This window comes from Carcharhinus amblyrhynchos, chromosome 23, assembly GCF_965287045.1.
Source record: "Carcharhinus amblyrhynchos chromosome 23, sCarAmb.v2.hapA, whole genome shotgun sequence".
Taxonomy (NCBI): domain Eukaryota; kingdom Metazoa; phylum Chordata; class Chondrichthyes; order Carcharhiniformes; family Carcharhinidae; genus Carcharhinus; species Carcharhinus amblyrhynchos.
In genome coordinates, this window is record NC_137346.1 from 45,463,116 (window position 1) to 45,480,835 (window position 17,720).

Below are 17,720 nucleotides of genomic sequence, written 5' to 3' on the forward strand. Positions count from 1 at the left end.
TCATTCCAGACACTCATCGCCCTCTCTGTGGAAAAAATTGCGCCTCTGGACCCTATTGTGTCTCTCCCCTCTCACCTTAAACCTATCCAAAGATGTGCGGGTTAGGTGGATTGGCCATGCTAAATTGCTCCTTAGTGACAGGGGGATTAGCTAGGGTAAATGCATGGGGTTATGTGGATAGGCCTGGGTGGGACTGTGGCACTGTAGGATTCTATGACGATTCCATGCCTTCTAGTTTTAGACTCCCCTACCTTTGGGAAAGATATTGACTATCTACCTTATCTGTGCCCCTTGTTATTTTATAGACCTCTATAAGATCACCCCTAAGCCTCCTATGCTCCAGGGAAAATTATCCCAGCCTATCCACCCTCTCCTTATAACCATCAAGTCCTGGAAGCATCCTTGTGGTCCATAACCTCGAATATTTTGACATTTCTAGAGCTCATCCACTTACTTATTAAAGGTTGTGAGGTTTCCCGCCTCAACTACACTCCCAGGCAGGGCATTCCAGACTCCCACATCCTCTGAATGAACTGTAACACTACATTCTGCACCCTCTCCTTTCCTTCTCCCCTATGTACTCTATGAATGGTATGCTTTGTCTCTATAGTGTGCAAGAAACAATACTTTTCACTGTATCTCAATACATCTGCAATAATAAATCAAACGAAAATAATCTTTTCCCCAAATCCCCTCTGAACCTCCTGCGCCTCACCTTAGAAAGATGCCCCCTGTTTATTGACACTTTAGCCAAGGGGAACAGCTGCTGTCTATCCACCCTGTCCAAATCCCTCAATCTCATAAACCTTAATCAGGTTCCCCTCAGCCTTCTTTGGTCTAAAGACCTGTGTCTATCCATAGAGTTTTACAGCACAGAAACAAGCCCTTGTATGCTATTCACACCCAAAACCAATTATCAAAATAATGGAAAGTTCCACCCGAATCCACTTTGACAAGATCCTTACACAAGTAACTCAGGTGTTAAGGTTAAAGGCATTCCCTCAGTGCTGGGAAGGAAGTTGGAGTGAGGGGAGCAGGATACAGCTGTCATGGTCCACATGTGTAGCAATGACAACAAGAGAACTTCTTCTGAGGGATCACGGACAGCTGAGAATGAAATTAAAAAGCAGAAACATAAAGTTCTGGATTGTCACCTGAGCTATAAAGAAATTACCATTGGGTAAATGTGAACAGAACCTTAATTGTGCAGCTCAAGGTTTGATGGAGGAGAATGGGGTTTGATTCACCAATACTGGAGAAAGAGGGAGCTATACTGCTGGAAAGCTGTTCATCTGGAGCATACATAGACATAGCATAACATAGAACACTACAGCACAAACAGGCCCTTCGGCCCACAAGTTGCGCCGATCACATCTATACCTACCAAGCCATAGAACTATCTGTGACTCCCAATCCCATTAAATCCCATGTACTCATCCAGAAGTCTTTTAAAAGACCCCAGCGAGTTCGCCTCCACCAGCATCGACGGCAGCCGGTTCCATTCACTCACCACCCTCTGAGTGAAAAACTTACCCCTGACATCTCCTCTGTACCTGCTCCCCAGCACCCTAAACCTGTGTCCTCTCGTAGCGACCATTTCAGCCCTGGGAAATAGCCTCTGAGAATCCACCCTATCTATACCTCTCAACATCTTATAAACCTCTATCAGGTCACCTCTCAACCTTCATCTCTCCAGGGAGAAGAGACCGAGCTCCCTCAACCTATCTTCATAAGGCATGCCTCCCAATCCAGGCAACATCCTTGTAAATCTCCTCTGCACCCTCTCAATAGCTTCCACATCCTTCCTGTAGTGAGGCGACTAGAACTGCGCACAGTACTCCAAGTGGGGTCTGACAAGGGTCTTATAAAGTTGCAGCATTACCTCCCGACTCCTAAACTCAATCCCTCGATTAATGAAGGCCAGTACACCTTACACCTTCTTGACCACATCCTCCACCTGCGAGGCCGGTTTAAGAGTCCTATGGACCCGGACCCCAAGATCCTTCTGCTCTTCAACCCAGCTAAGACTCCTACCCTTGATATTAATTGATATTATCTGGTATGATGTATCTCTGTTTCCCTCCTGTTCTGTGTCCTCCTCCAGTAGCACCTGCAAACCTCCCAACAAGGATGTTGGTCCCAGTGTGGTTCAGGGGCAGACCGTCCCGGTTGTGTATGTCCCAGCTTTCTCCCCCTTGTAGGATTGTGTCAACAAATTCCATACTTACAGATCAAACACCAGGAAGTAGAAAGTGGAGGATTCATAGCAGTCCTTTAGTGAAACTGGAGCAGAAAGAACAATCGTGTAACTCATTTTATTTATCGAGAAACAAACCGCGATAGATGTTGGAAATCTGACATTTAAAATGCTGTTACCACAGATTCTGATGCTGGTGTTGGACTGGGGTAAACACAGTGAGAAGTCTCACGACACCAGGTTAAAGTCCAACAGGTTTATTTGACAGTAAACACCACTAGTGCGGTGGGATTACTATCAAATAAACTGGTTGAACAAAGAAAGAACAAAGAACAACACAGCACGAGATACAGGCCCTTCGGCCCAACGAGCCCGCGCCGCCATTTTAACATTGTGAGTCCCCTCTTCCACCCGTGACCCTTGTCTACGCTTATGGCTCTCCACATTGGAAACCAGATTGAGGGGAGACTAATTTAGGGACAATTTGTTACACCAATCAGCCTAAGAGCACATCTTTGGGGTGTGGGAGGAAACCGGAGCACCCGGAGAAAACCCACGCAAGCACGGGGAGAATGCGCAAACTCCCACAGACACCGACACAAATCCATGTGTCTGCACAGCAATCAGTGATAGTCACTGAGCTGTCGTGGTGCCCAGCATGTGTGAGACTTCTTACTCTGTTTATCACAGATTCTACCAGATCTGCTGGAAATTGACACATTTTTCCCCTTTAGAACATAGAACATTACAGCGCAGAACAGGCCCTTCGGCCCACGATGTTGCGCCGACCAGTTAAAAAACAATGACCCTCTAACCTAAACCAATCCCTTTCCATCCATAAACCTATCCACGGATCTCTTAAACGCCCCCAAACTAGGCGCATTTACAACTGCAGCAGGCAGGGCATTCCAATCCCTCACCACCCTCTGGGTAAAGAACCTACCCCTGACATCCGTCCTATAACTACCCCCCCTTAATTTAAAGCCATGCCCCCTCGTGCTAGCTTTCTCCATCCGAGGAAAAAGGCTATCACTGTCCACCCTATCTAAACCTCTAATCATCTTATATGTTTCAATAAGGTCCCCTCTTAGCCGCCTTCTTTCCAGCGAAAACAACCCCAAATCCCTCAGTCTCTCCTCATAGGACCTCCCCTCCATACCAGGCAACATCCTGGTAAACCTCCTCTGCACCCTCTCCAAAGCCTCCACATCCTGTTTATTGTTGATTTTACTTATTTTCTTTCCTCACTCCTGAAATCTTCCTGGAATATAACTCTGCCGCTCAAAGAGCCTTTTAACATTAGCTGCCAGTGGAAGTCACCTCTCTGGAATTCTCGATAGCTATGATCACTATCTCATCTCAGCTCTCACAGTCTGAGGACAGTCACTGGCATTCCGCCTGCTCTGAATTCCACCACTGCCCCAGAGCTCAGCTGGTCACCCAGCACTCTGCGCCAGCTCTTTCATTGTGTTAAATTCTCATCCTTGGTTGGGTTTGCTGAACAGCAGATCAGTCAGCCACAACTAAACTGTTCATCGCTCGGAGGTGAGAGGGGCCAGGCAGAAAGCGTTCTATGCATTGTTTGAGAGACTCCTGCCGTTGGAGTAGAAAGTTTGATGCTCGTAATGTGTTGATGTAAGCTTTGCTGCTTCTCAGCCGTGCGCTGGACCTGATGTATCAGCATTTTCTGGTACATTGGCTTCACTGATGGGGGCCAAAGTTTATTGCCTTAATTGCTCTTGAGCAGGTAGTGGCAAGCTGCCATCCTGGGTCGCTGCAGTCTGTGTGGTGTAGGTACAGCCACCGTGCTGTTAGGGAGGGAGCTCCGGGATTTTGGTTCAGCGATAGTGACGGAATTGCAAAATATTTCCAAGTCAAAATGGTGAGTGAGTTGGCGAGGCAGGTTGACCAAAGAACAACACAGCCCGGGAAACAGGCCCTTCGGCCCAACGAGCCCGCGCCGCCATCTTAACATTGTGAGTCCCCCTCTCCACCCATGACCCTTGTCTATGCTTATGGCACTCCACATTGATGGAAGGCTAATTTAAGGACAATTTGTTACACCAATCAGCCTAACAGCGCATCTTTGGGGTGTGGGAGGAAACCGGAGCACCCGGAGAAAACCCACGCAAGCACGGGGAGAATGCGCAAACTCCCACAGACACCGACCTAAATCCATGTGTCTGCACAGCAAACAGTGATAGTCACTGAGCTGTCATGTTGCCCAGCATCTGGTCCAGTTTAGGCACACACTAATGACGTGAAGCACTAGGCTACTCTTGAAACATCCAAGAGCAGCCCACGTACGACCCATCGCGTGTATGCCCCTCGTTGGACAACAAGGCGGACTGAATCACCAGTGGTTGAAGGGCCTCTTAGCCTACTCCTGCTCCTACCTCTTGTGTTCCCAGGTACGACGATGCAAAATTTTGAAGTGTTGCGAACTGTGAAGAGGACAGTGTAGAAGCTCAAAAGGATGTAGTCAAGTCGGTGGAGTGGACAGATATGTGCTACTGGGGTGGCACAGTGGGTTAGCACTGCTGCTTCACAGCTCCAGGAACTTGGGTTTGATTCCCGGCTCGGGTCACTGTCTGTGTGGGAGTTTGCACATTCTCCCCATGTCTGCGTGGGTTTCCTCCCACAGTCCAAAGATGTGCGGGTTGGGTTGATTGGCCGTGCTAAGAAATTGCCCCTTTAGTGTCCAGGGATGTGTAGATTAGAGGGATTAGTGGGTATAATACGTAGGGATATGGGGATAGGGCCTGGGTGGGATTGTATTCGGTGCAGACTCGATGGGCTGAAGGGCTTCTTTCTGCACTGTAGGGTTTCTATGATGACTCTATGCTACGTGGCAGATAAAGTTCCATGCGGAAAAGAGTAAGGTGATGCATTTTGGTAAGAAGAGGGGTAAAATTCTTAAAGGGTGCAGGAGCAGAGGGAGCTGAGTGTACTTGTGCGTAGATCACTGAAGATGCCAGAATAGGTAGAGAGAGCACTTAATAAAGCAGACAGTATTCTGGGCTTTATTAATAGGGGCACAGAGAACAAGATCAAGGAGATTATGCTGAAATTATACAAGACACTAGTTAGCCCTCAGCTGAATATTGTGTACAGTTCTGGGTGCCACATTATAGGAAGGATGTGAAGGCGTTGGAGAGAGTGCAGAAGAGGATTACAAGAATGGTTCCAGGGATGAGACACTTCAGTTATGAGGATAGATTGGGGAGGTTGAGGCTGTTCTCCTCGAAGAGAAGAAAGCTCAGAGGAGATGTGATCGAGATGTTCAAGATCATGACGGGGCTGAACAGAGTAGATAAACAGAAACTTCCCACTCGCAAAAGGGTCAAGAGCAGGAGGGCACAGATTAAAAAGGAGCAAGTATGAGGTGAGAGAAACTTCTTTCACAGCGAGTGGTCGGGGTCTGGAATGCATTGCCTGGGAGTGTGGTGGAGGCAGGTTCGACCGAGACATTCGAGCAGGCATTAGACGATTGTTTGAGTAGAAACAACGTGCGGTGGTGTGGGAAAAGGCAGGAGAATGGCACTAACTCGTTTGGCAAGCCAGTGCAGACAGGATAGGCCAAATGGCCTCCTTCTGCACTGTAACAATTCTGTGATCCGGTGTCATCTGGCCTTGTCCTTCTTGGTGGTAGAGGTCATCTATTTGGACGGTGCTGTCAAAGGAGCCTTGGTGAGTTGCTGCAGTGCATCTTATAGATGATGCACGTTGCTGCTACTGTGTGTTAGTGGCATAGGGATTGAATGTTGAAGGTGCTGAATATGGTGCCAGTCAGTTGGATTGCTTTGTCCTGGAAGGTGTTACACTTTGAGTATTGGAGTTATACTTATCCAGCCAAGTGGAGAGTGTTTTCACTTCAGAGTACTTCCTCCTGGTAGCAATAAAATAATTATGTCCTCTAGCCCTCACCTTTCAACCCCCACATATGCCCCATGTCCCATCCATGCCACCTTATGCCCCACTACCCATTCACCCTCATCCCCTCAATGCCAAGCTCTAGAACTTGCAAATCCATTCACCCATTGTAGAACCAATCAACTCTATAGAAACAGTAGAATATCTTTTTAAAGGAAGCTTAAAAACAATCATTCAGGCCTAGCTTTGAAGTTTCTTGAAAACTGCACATTCTTGGAGTTTGCACGTTCTCCTCGTGTCTGCGTGGGTTTCCTCCGGGTGCTCCGGTTTCCTCCCACAGTCCAAAGATGTGCGGGTTAGGTTGATTGGCGATGCTAAGAAATTGCCCCTTAGTGTCCAGGGATGTGTAGGTTAGAGGGATTAGTGGGTGGGATATAGGGGTAGGGCCTGGGTGGGATTGTGTTCAGTACAGACTCGATGGGCCGAAGGGCCTCTTTCTGCACTGTAGGGTTCTATGATTCTATGAACTCATTTCAGTGGAGTGTGAATCACTCAGATCCAGGTGGAAATATCACTAGCAGAAGCTGCAAGCACTTCAAACCTATTCACCCAGTGCAGGTCAACATTGGCTCTCTCACTCTGTAATTGTACAGAGATGTCAATCAAGCAATGTTTTTCTTGGGCTATAGTTGTTTCTCAATATCTGGGCTCTCAGTCAGGAATGTTTAACAAGGACCTGGCTGATGGTGATGCCAGTGAATGCCAAGGGTAGATAGTTAGATTGGGGGGGTGTGGTGGGGAGGGGGGGGGATTTGGTACAATACCATGAGACTGAATGGGGTCCAGAGTAAATGTTGAGGGCCAGTCATTTCTGGGTGTGTACTGTTATGCCATTTGCTACCTTTGCTGGGTCTTGCCTTGTCTGTGAGATGGTACACAACTGGGGATGGTGACAGATTCTGTATTGTTAACTGTTAGGAATGATCCTGAGTGCATCTAATGTTTTGCAAAAGTCCCCACAACTTTGGCTGGTGCCTGTCTCCAAGTGTTAGGGAGGATGCCAGGAGCTCTCAGCACCTAAGCCTTTACTCAATGCCTTGATTTCCACTTGTCTGTTTTTTGTTTAGCCTAGCCGACATACTCACTTATATGTGGGTGTCCCGAGACCTGTTTGAGAATGCTGATTTCCTGAACAGTGGACGTACAGATCTCTTCCAGCTCCTCCGCAGTGTGTTGCTCAGAGGTGATGTCAATGATCTTCACCGCATATTCAATTTCTGTCTTTCTCTCCAAACAGCGTCTAACAACGCTGCTAACGCCTCTGGGGAAAGAGCAGTAAATAAACTCCTTATTCAACTTTCTAAACTCTGGACTGTAATTGTGATCAACCCAGAAGGAGCATCTTCTGTGCGGTTCTCAGTGGCCTCTCCTTACTCTTAGAATCTACTGAGGAGAAGGAGGTCATTTGGCCCATCGAGCCTGCACTGACAACAATCCCATCCTATCCCTGTAACCCCACATATTTACCCTGCTAATCTCCCTGACAATTTAGCACGGCCAATCAACCTAACCTGCACATCTTTTGTGGGAGGAAACCCACACAGACAATGTGCAAACTCCACACAGACAGTGACCCAAGCCGGGAATCGAACCCAGGACCCTGGCGCTGTGAAGCAGCAGTGCTAACCCACTGTGCCAGCCTCTCTGACAGCTCCAGTGGAACAAAAGCAGAGACTGTTTAAAAGATTCTGAGCACACTTGCTTCACACTCCCTTTCCCCCAACATGGAAAATGGGTGCAGGAGTAAGCTATTTGGCCCTTTGAGCCTGCACCACCATTCAATATGATCATAGCTGATCACGCACTCTCAGTATCCCACTCCCACTTTCTCTCCATACCCTCTGATCCCTTTAGCACAAAGGTCATATCCAGCTCTCTCTTGAACATATCTTACGAAGTAGCCCCGACAGCTTTCTGCGTCACGGTAGCACAGTGGTTAGCACTGCTGCTTCACAGCTCCAGGGTCCAGGGTTCGATTCCCGGCTCGGGTCACCGTCTGTGCGGAGTTTGCACATTCTCCTCGTGTCTGCCTGGGTTTCCTCCCACAATCCAAAGATGTGCGGGTTAGGTTGATTGACCATGCTAAGAAATTGCCCCTCAGTGTCCTGGGATGTGTAGGTTAGAGGGATTAGTGGGTAAATGTATGGGGATTGGGTCTGGGTGAGATTGTGGTCGATGGGCTGAAGGGCCTGTTTCTGCACTGTAGGGTTCTATGTTCTAAGAATCCCACGGTTCACAACTCTGAGTGAAGAAGTTTTTCCTCATCTCAGTCCTGAATGGCTTGCCCCTTTTCTTTCAGACTGTGTCCCCTAGCTCTGGACTTCCCCAATGCCGGGAACATTCTTCCTGCATCTCACCTATCCAGTCCCATCAGGATGTTACCATGAGATCCCCTCTCATTCTTCTCAATTCCAGTGAGTACAACCCCAGTCAATCCAGTCGGTCCTGCCGTCTTCATATGTCAGCCCTGCCGTTCTGGGAATCAGTCTGGCGAACCTTCACTGGACTCCCTCAGTCGCAAGGATGTCCTTCCTCAGACTAGGAGACCAAAACTGGGTGCACTACTCAAGGTGTGGTCTCACCAAGGCTCTGTATAACTGTAGCAAGACATCCTTACTTCTATACTCAAATCCTCTTCTGGTAGACATTGTGGGAGGCTAGGGAGGAAACTGCAGGGCCCTGAGCTGAGATATTTGACTCATCGATAGTCACAGGTGAGGTGCCTGAAGATTGGAGGAAGGCAAATGTTGCATCTTTGTTTAAGAACGGCTACAGGGAAAAGCCTGGGAACTACAGGCTGGTGAGTAGAAGTATTTTGAGAGAGAGGTCCTACAGGCATTTAGAGAGACAAGGACTGATTAGAGACATTCAGCATGGCTTTATGAGCGGAAAATCATGTCTTACAAATTTGATTGAGTTTTTTGAAGGGGTAACCAAGAAGGTAGATGAGGGCAGTGCAGTTGATAATGTTTACATGGACTTTAGTAAGGCCAGTGATAAGGTACCACTTGATAGGTTGTTGCATAAAGTTAAATCTCATGGGATCCAGGGTGACGGAGCCAAATGGATGCAAAATTGGCTTGATGACAGAAGATGGTTGCAGAGAGTTGTTTTTCAAACTGGAGGCCAGCGCTGTGCCTCGGGGATCAGTGCTGGGTCCACTGTTATTTGTCATTTATATTGATTTGGACGAGAATTTAGTAGGCATGGTTAGTAAGTTTGCAGATGACACCAAGATTGGTGGCATACTGGACAATGAAGAAGGTTATCTCGGGTTGTAACAGGATCGTGATGAGTGTCAGATGCAAGGTGATGCATTTTGGTGGATTGAACCAGGACAGGACTTAGTCAGTTAATGGTAGGGCCTTGGGGAGAATTACAGATCAAAGAGATCTAGGGGTACAGGTTCATAGCTCCTTGAAAGTGGAGTCACAGGTGGACAGAGTGGTGAAGAAGGCATTCAGCATGCTTGGTTTCATTGGTCAGAACATTGAATACAGGAGTTGGGATGTCTTGTTGAAGTTGTACAAGACATTGGTAAGGCCACACTTGGAATACTGTGCACAATTCTGGTCACCCTATTATAGAAAGGATATTATTAAACTCAAAACACTGCAGAAAAGATTTACTAGGATGCTACCAGAATTTGACGGTTTGAGTTATAAGGAGAGACTGGATAGACTGGGACCTTTTTTCTCTGGAGCATGGAGGCTTAGGGGTGATCTTACGGAGGTCTATAAAATAATGAGAGGCATAGGTCAGCTAGATAGTCAATATCTTTTCCCCAAAGGTAGGGGAGTCTAAAACTAGTGGACTTAGGTTTAAGGTGAGAGGGCAGAGATACAAAAGTGTCCAGAGGGGCAATTTTTTCACAGAGGGTGGTGAGTGTCTAGAACAAGCTGCCAGAGGTAGTAGTAGAGATGGGTACAATTTTATAATTTAGTATTTAGACAGTTATATGGGTAAGATGGGTTTCGAGGTATATGGGCCAAATGCAGGCAATTAGGACTAGCTTAGTGGTTTAAAACAAAGGGCAACATGGACAAGTTTGGCCAAAGGCCTGTTTCCATGCTGTACACCTCTGAGTTTATTGTCCTTTCGGGAAAGAAGTCTGTCGCCCTTACCCCGTCTGAGCTACATGTGACTCCAGAGCAAATACAATGTCGTTGCCTCTTAACTGCCCTCAGGCAATTAGGATATAGTATGATGGAATAAGAAGGCGTTCATTAATAATCCTGTTGTGTGGGGTCCGTTATGGAAGAGGCTCTTCCTAAATTCGGAAAGAAAGCTTCCTATGTTTGGGAAGTCCAGAACTGGGGGTTATATTTATGATAAGAATTGAGGTGAGGAGAAATTTCTTCACCCAGAGAGTGGTGAGTGTGTGGAATTCACTCCCACAAGAAGTAGCTGAGGCCAAAACATTACCTGATTTCAAGAAGAAATTAGATAGCTCTTGGGGTTAAAGGGATCAAGGGATATGGGAGGGAGAAGAGGATCAGTATATTGAATTTGATAATCAGCCATGATCAAAATGAATGACAGAGCAGACTCAAAGGCCCGAATGGCCTCCCGCTTTTACCTTCTCTGTTTCTACGAGATGTACTCAGGGTTCTGTGGGAGGCAAGGGAGGAGATTGCAAGGACTCTGATGCTTATTATCAAAACCTCTCTGCCCACACGAGAGGTGCGAAAGATCAGGAGGACAACTAATATGTTACCATTATTCAAGAAGGGAAGTGGGGGAAAAAAACCCCCCAGGAAATTACAGGCCATGGAATCTAACTTCAGTTGGAGGGAAACTATTGGAAAAAATTCAGAGGGGCAGAATTCATTTCAGCTTGGAGAGGCAGGGGTTAATCAGGGATAGTCAGTATGGTTTCGTCAGGGGGAGATCCTGTCTTACAAATTTGATTGAATTTTTCGAACAGATGACTAGGTGTGGAGATGAGAGCAGTGGAGTTATTGTAGTTGAGAGAGAGCTCAGTGTGGCTTTTGACAAGCTCCCACATGGGAAGCTAATAAAGATGGTAAGAGCCCATGGGTACAGGGCAATTTGGCAAACTGAATCCAAAATTGGCTTAGTGACAGGAGGCAGAGGATGACGATCGAACATTGTTTTTGTGACTGAGTCAAAGAGTCCATAGCATGGAAACAGGCCCTTCAGCCCAACTTATCAATGCCACCCAGTTTTTAACTACTAAGCCTGTCCCAATCGCTCGCATTTGGCCCATATCCCTCTATACCCATCTTACCCATGTAACTGTCTAAATGCTTTTTAAAAGACAAAGCCATACCTACCTCTACCATTACCTCTGACAGCTGATTCTAAACACTCACCACCGTATGAAAAAAAAAACCCCCTCTGGACCCTTTCTTATCTCTCCCCTCTCACCTGAAACCTGTACCCTCTAGTTTAAGACTCTCCTACCTATGGGAAAAGATGTTGAATATCTACCTTATCTGTACCTTTCATTATTTTCTAGACCTCTGTAAGATCACCCCTCAGCCTCCTACACTCCAGAGAAAAAAGTCCCAGTCTATTCAGTGTCTCCTTATAACTCAATCCAAGAAGCCCCGGTAGCATCTTAGTAAATCTTTTCTGCACTCTTTCTAGTTTAATAATATCCTTTCTATAATAGGATGACCAGAATTGTACACAGTATTCCAAGTGTGGCCTTAGCAATGTCTTGTACAACTTCAACAAGACGTCCCAACTCCTGTATTCAATGTTCTGACCGATGAAACCAAGCATGCTGAATGCCTTCTTCACCACTCTCTGTCCACCTGTGACTCCACTTTCAAGGATTGGTGTTCCGCAGAATCAATGCTGGCTTCCTTTGCTGTTTGTAGTACACATTAATGATCTGGACCTGAATGTTGACGATATGATTATTAAGTTCACAATTGGTGTTGTGGTAATTAGTGAAGAATTTCGGCTAAAGGGGTAAAGTTTAAAGGAAATGCGAGAGGCAGATTATCTTTACACAGATATTGCCAAGTGCCTGGAATGCGCTCCCACAGGAGGTGGTAGAAGGAGATACAATAGCGACATTTTAGCGACCTTGACAGATACATGAATAGGCAGGGAATAGAGCGATACAGACCGCATAGAGACAAAAGATCTTTAGTTTAGAAAGACGTCATGTGTCAGCGCAGACTTGGTGGTCTGTTCTTTTGCTGTACTGTATTTTTTTGACTAACAAGGCAAGGGGATATTGTTTTAAAGTCACATAGAAAAGGTTAAGAACGTGGTGTTTGACAAATGTAAATATCGAAAAGAAATGCTAAGAAATACGAAATAAATCATATAGCATTGTCTCTTTAAATACATGTGTCTTTGTATTTGGGATTTTAAGCTGCAGAAAGCAGGCTGCAGAAAGCCAACATCTGTGTCCAAAGCAGAGTTCCAGCAGAACAAAACCAGTCTGAAATTAAACCAATGATTTTAAAGCAAACACTCAGACTCAGAACTAATTGAATTCAAGTTTGAGTGTTTGCAACTCAAGTTGCAGGAGTATTATGAGATAATTCTAGGTATTTAAGCCTGGACAAGGGAAAATAACAGTTTGAGAGTGCTTGCTACCTCCTGGGGGAGAGGATAGGTGAGGGTCTTGTGTGAAATACTGCAGTTTTAATGTACGTCTTCATCAAATCACCATCTAAATAAGAAAAACCAACTCAAAGCATTCCAAACTGAAGCACCAGAAGAAAGTTCATACTTCCAACAGATGCCTGATATATTGTTTGACACTGACTATATTCTGAAATGATTTATTTCATTATTCCTGAATGAGTCATATAATTTGAACAGCATTCTACTGGGGAGTTTATTCAGTTTGTTAATTGTTTTAATAAGGTTGTCGCTAGTTCTAAACTAAAGGCTTATTAATTGTTCATGATGAGAGAATGGCAGATCCTGCTTTAATTTACCAAAACTAGTAGCTTCCTTCTATCTCACACACACTTACTTACTTAAGATTACGAGGTGAGGTATATCCCTTAGGTGGGTCCAGAATTGTGCAGAGGGAAACACTGTGTCTGTGTTGTAACAATGTGTAATGATTGTTTGGACCCTAGGAGGCACAGAGGATTAAAGGGACCTTGGGCTGCATGTCCAAAGATCTCTGAAGGCAGCAGGACATGTAGATAAGATGATAAAGAAGGCGAAGGCGATACCTGCCTTTGTGTGGAGTACTGTGTGCAGTTTTGGTCCCCTTATTTGCGAAAGGATACACTGGCCTTGGAGGGAGTACAGAGAAGGTTCATCAGGCTGATACCAGAGATGAGGGGGTTAGCTTATGAGGAGAGATTGAATAGACTGGGTCTGTACTCGCTGGAATTTAGAAGGTTGAGGGGGGATCTTATAGAGACGTATAAGATAATGAAGGGGATGGATAGAACATAGAACATAGATAGGGATAGGGTAGAGGTAGAGAGATTCTTCCCGCTCAGAAAGGACAGCAGGACTAGGGGGCACAGCCTCAAGATAAGGGGGGGCGGTTTAGATCAGAGTTGAGGAGGAACTTCTTCACTCAAAGGGTGGTGAGTCTCTGGAATTCTCTGCCCATTGAAGTGGTGGAGGCTGCCTTGCTAAATATATTTAAGTCACAGATAGATAGGTTTCTGATAGATGGGAAATAAGGGTTATGGGGAGCAGGCGGGAAAGTGGAACTGATCTACATCAGATCAGCCATGATCTTATTGAATGGCGGGGCAGGCTCGAGGGGCTAGATGGCCTACTCCTGCTCCTATTTCTTATGTTCTTAATAACCGAGGCATAGAAGATAAGAACAGGGAGGTTATGTTGGAGCTGTATAACACACTTGTTGGGCCACAGCCAGAGTACCATGTGCAATTCTGGTCACGATATTATAGGAAGGATGTGATGGCAGTATAGAGGGTGCAGAGGAGATTCACCAGGATGTTGCCTGGACTGGAGTGTTTCACCTAGAAAGAGAGGCTGGTTCGGCTGGGATTGTTTTCCTTGGAGCAGAGAATGAGGGAGAACTTGTTTGAGGTGTACAAAATTATGAGAGGCGTAGATAGTGTGGATAGGAAGCAACTTTTCACTTTAGCAGAGGGGTCAATAACCAGGGGCATAGTTTTAAGTTAAGGGGCAGGAGGTTTATAAGAGGTGTGAGAAAATATATTTCCACCCAGAGAGTGCTGGGAATCTGGAACTCGCTGCCTGAAAGGGTAGGAGAGCAGGAATGCTCACAGCATTTCAGAAGTAATTAGATGCACACTTGAAAACCATAGCACACAAGTATACGAGCCAAATACTGGAAAATGGAAATCGAATAGATAGGTGCTTATGGCCAGCATGGACACCATGTACCAAAGACCCTCTTTCTATGCTAAAAAAAACTCTTTGTGTATGACTCTATTCACACTCCAAATCAAATTACTTTATTGTTTCATAAAATGTCAAATTATAACCTGAAAGGTGAGATGAAGGCAGCTTTTGAAACTTAGCCAATCAGTCATAATGATTATAATTATAATCCTTGGACAATAGTAACAAAGAACTCTGTTGTAACTCCATCAATCGATGGCAATACTTTTTCTGACCTACACCATATGGCTACAAAAAAGCCACATCAGCTATGGTCTATGAATCAAAGTGGTCCAGGTGAGATTTTCTTTGAAATTTTTTTGAAATTTTCTTTTAATAGGATTACAGAATATAGGGCTAATGGAAGAACTCTTGGTAGTGTCGACGAGCAGAGAGATCTCGGTGTGCATAGCTCCCTGAAAGTTGGCACCCAGGTTGATAAGGTTGTTAAGAAGGCGTACGGTGTGTTCGCTTTTATTGGGAGAGGGATTGAATTTCGGAGCCGTGAGGTCATGTTACAACTGTACAAAACTCTGGTGCGGCCGCACTTGGAGTATTGCGTACAGTTCTGGTCACTGCATTATAAGAAAGATGTGGAGGCATTGGAAAGGGTGCAGAGGAGGTTTACCAGGATGTTGCCTGGTATGGTGGGAAGGTCTTATGAGGAAAGACTGAGGGACTTGAGGTTATTTTCATTAGAGAGAAGAAGGTTAAGAGGTGACCTAATTGAGGCATACAAGATGATCAGAGGGTTAGATAGGGTGGACAGTGAGAGCCTTTTTCCTTGATGGTGATGGCTAACACGAGGGGACATAGCTTTAAGTTGAGGGGTGGTAATTATAGGACGGATGTCAGAGGTAGGTTCTTTACTCAGAGGGTAGTAAGGGCGTGGAATGCCCTGCCTGCAGCAGTTGTGGACTCGCCAACTTTAAGGGCGTTCGAATGGTCAGTGGGTAGGCATATGGATAACATTGGAATAGTTTAGGTTAGAGGGTCATTAGATTGGTTCCACTGGTCGGCACAACATCGAGGGCCGAAGGGCCTGTACTGCGCTGTAATGTTCTATGTTCTACATCCTCTTGCCCTAGATAGCAAAAGTGGGGTATGTCGGAAACGGGGGTAAGACGCTCGCATCTGGACCCCATCCCCTACTTTTCCCAGTCTGCAGGTCCTTCCTATCTGAAAAGTTTGCCCCAAGTTTTGATTTAGTTTCAAGCATTTCCCACTCAGATAAACATTTACCCAGTAAGAGGCAGAAATGAATCAGGCCCGTTTTTTAAAAAAAAAGAGAAAGTGCTGGAAAATCTCAGCAGGTCTGGCAGCATCTGTAAGGAGAGAAAAGAGCTGATGTTTTGATTTGAGATCACCCTTTGTCAAAGGCTGTGACCACTTTTTGTTCCGGATTCCAACATCGTAGAACCCTACAGAGCAGAAAGAGGCCATTCGGCCCATCGAGTCTGCACCGAACACAATCCCACCCAGGCCCTACCCCCATATCCTACACATTTACTCGCTAATCCCTCCAACCTACACATCCCTGGGCACTAAGGGGCAATTTTAGCATGGCCAATCAACCTAACCCGCACATCTTTGGACTGTGGGAGGAAACTGGAGCACCTGGAGGAAACCCACGCAGACACGAGGAGAATGTGCAAACTCCACACAGACAGTGACCCGAGCCGGGAATCGAACCCAGGACCCTGGAGCTGTGAAGCAGCAGTGCTAACCACTGTGCCACCCTGCACATCTACGGTAATTTGCTTTTATCCATTGAAAAAAATGATGGTTGCCTCAACTTAGTAAGATGACAAAATTTGATTTTATAATTATTAGGAAATATTTAACTTCAACGTTATTATAAATGGCAAAGAAAGGCTGGAAATGTTACCGGCCGAGTATATCCTTTGGGTCGTATTTAGCATAAAATTCCTGGGCTCCTTCCCAGTCTGGCATCTCATCCTCACGGGTCATGTTCTCTGCTTTATGGGAGTAGCTACAATATTAATCAGCAGGTGTATATATATCCTCACTACAGCATCGATACCTATTAAAGAAGAGAGAACAGGCATATTAAACGATAACAACAGTGTGGGTGACAGCATTATCTCACAAGATAACAATTTACATGAGAACAGTACATAGAATTTCCTCATCGGAAATTAGAGTGTGCATGTAAATACCTGAACTGGAAAGGGGCAAAAGTCATAGAATTATAGAACCCTACAGCGCAGAAAGAGGCCCTTCGGCCCATCGAGTCTGCACCAAACACAATCCCACCCAGGCCCTACCGCCATATCCCTACACATTATACCCACTAATCCACTCATCCCTGGACACTAAGGGGCAATTTCTTAGCATGGCCAATCAACCTAACCCGCACATCTTTGGACCGCGGGAGGAAACCGGAGCACCCGGAGGAAACCCACGCAGACATGGGGAGAATGTGCAAACTCCACACAGACAGTGACCCGAGCCAGGAATTGAACCCAGGAAGCAGCAGTGCTAACCCACTGTGCTACCGTGCCGTCCAAGTCCTCAGGTGGATGTAGCTATTTCCTAGTTCCTCAGGTGGATATAGCTGTTACTATAAGGTTCATGGTGGGAGATATAGGAGGGATGTCCGAGGTAGGTTCTTCACTCAGAGAGTGGTTGGGGTGTGGAATGCACTGCCTGCTGTGATAGTGGAGTCGGACACTTTAGGAACTTTCAAGCGGTTATTGGATAGGCACATGGAGCACACCAGAATGATAGGGAGTGGGATAGCTTGATCTTGGGATTGGACATAGCTCGACACAACATTGAGGGCCGAAGGGCCTGTACTGTGTTGTACTGTTCTATGTTCTAAGTCCTGACAGAGAATAGAAATAAGGCTGTATATGTACATGTGGCCCAGGTCCAGTTGAATTGAATCCCAGGCGAGGTTGGACATTACAGGGGTTCTGATGCAAAATTGTGATTCCTCTCTGGCCATGGGAGAAGTGCCAGAGGACTGGAGGATGACCAGTGTGTTTCCACTTTTCAAGAAGGGTGGTAGAGATGAACCAGGAAATGATAGACCGGTAAGTCTCACATCAGTGATAGGGGAGCGACTGGAGAAAGTTCTGAAGGAGAAAAGTAATGTCCACCTGGAAATGCACAGGTTAATTGGGAATACTCACAACAAGTGAGAATGAGTTTCAGACAGAGGTCACGCCTAACAAATTTGATAGAATTTTTCAAAGAAGTGTGCGGATGAGGGAAGTGCAGTTGATGTAGT

At 45.9% G+C, this 17,720-nt stretch overlaps 1 protein-coding gene across 1 annotated transcript in view; it reads right to left on the reverse strand.

Moving 5' to 3' along the window:
* The window catches only part of LOC145357400 (phosphorylase b kinase gamma catalytic chain, skeletal muscle/heart isoform-like), a 61,077-nt gene that overhangs the window by 38,140 nt on the left and 5,217 nt on the right, over positions 1–17,720 (reverse strand). The window contains exons 2-4 of the mRNA XM_080210726.1: positions 16,353–16,508; positions 7,216–7,391; positions 2,229–2,283 (exon numbers count right to left, since the gene is read on the reverse strand). Coding sequence (XP_080066852.1) covers positions 2,229–2,283; positions 7,216–7,391; positions 16,353–16,435 — 314 coding nt within the window. The 5' untranslated portion in view covers positions 16,436–16,508. The remainder of the gene's footprint in view (positions 1–2,228; positions 2,284–7,215; positions 7,392–16,352; positions 16,509–17,720) is intronic.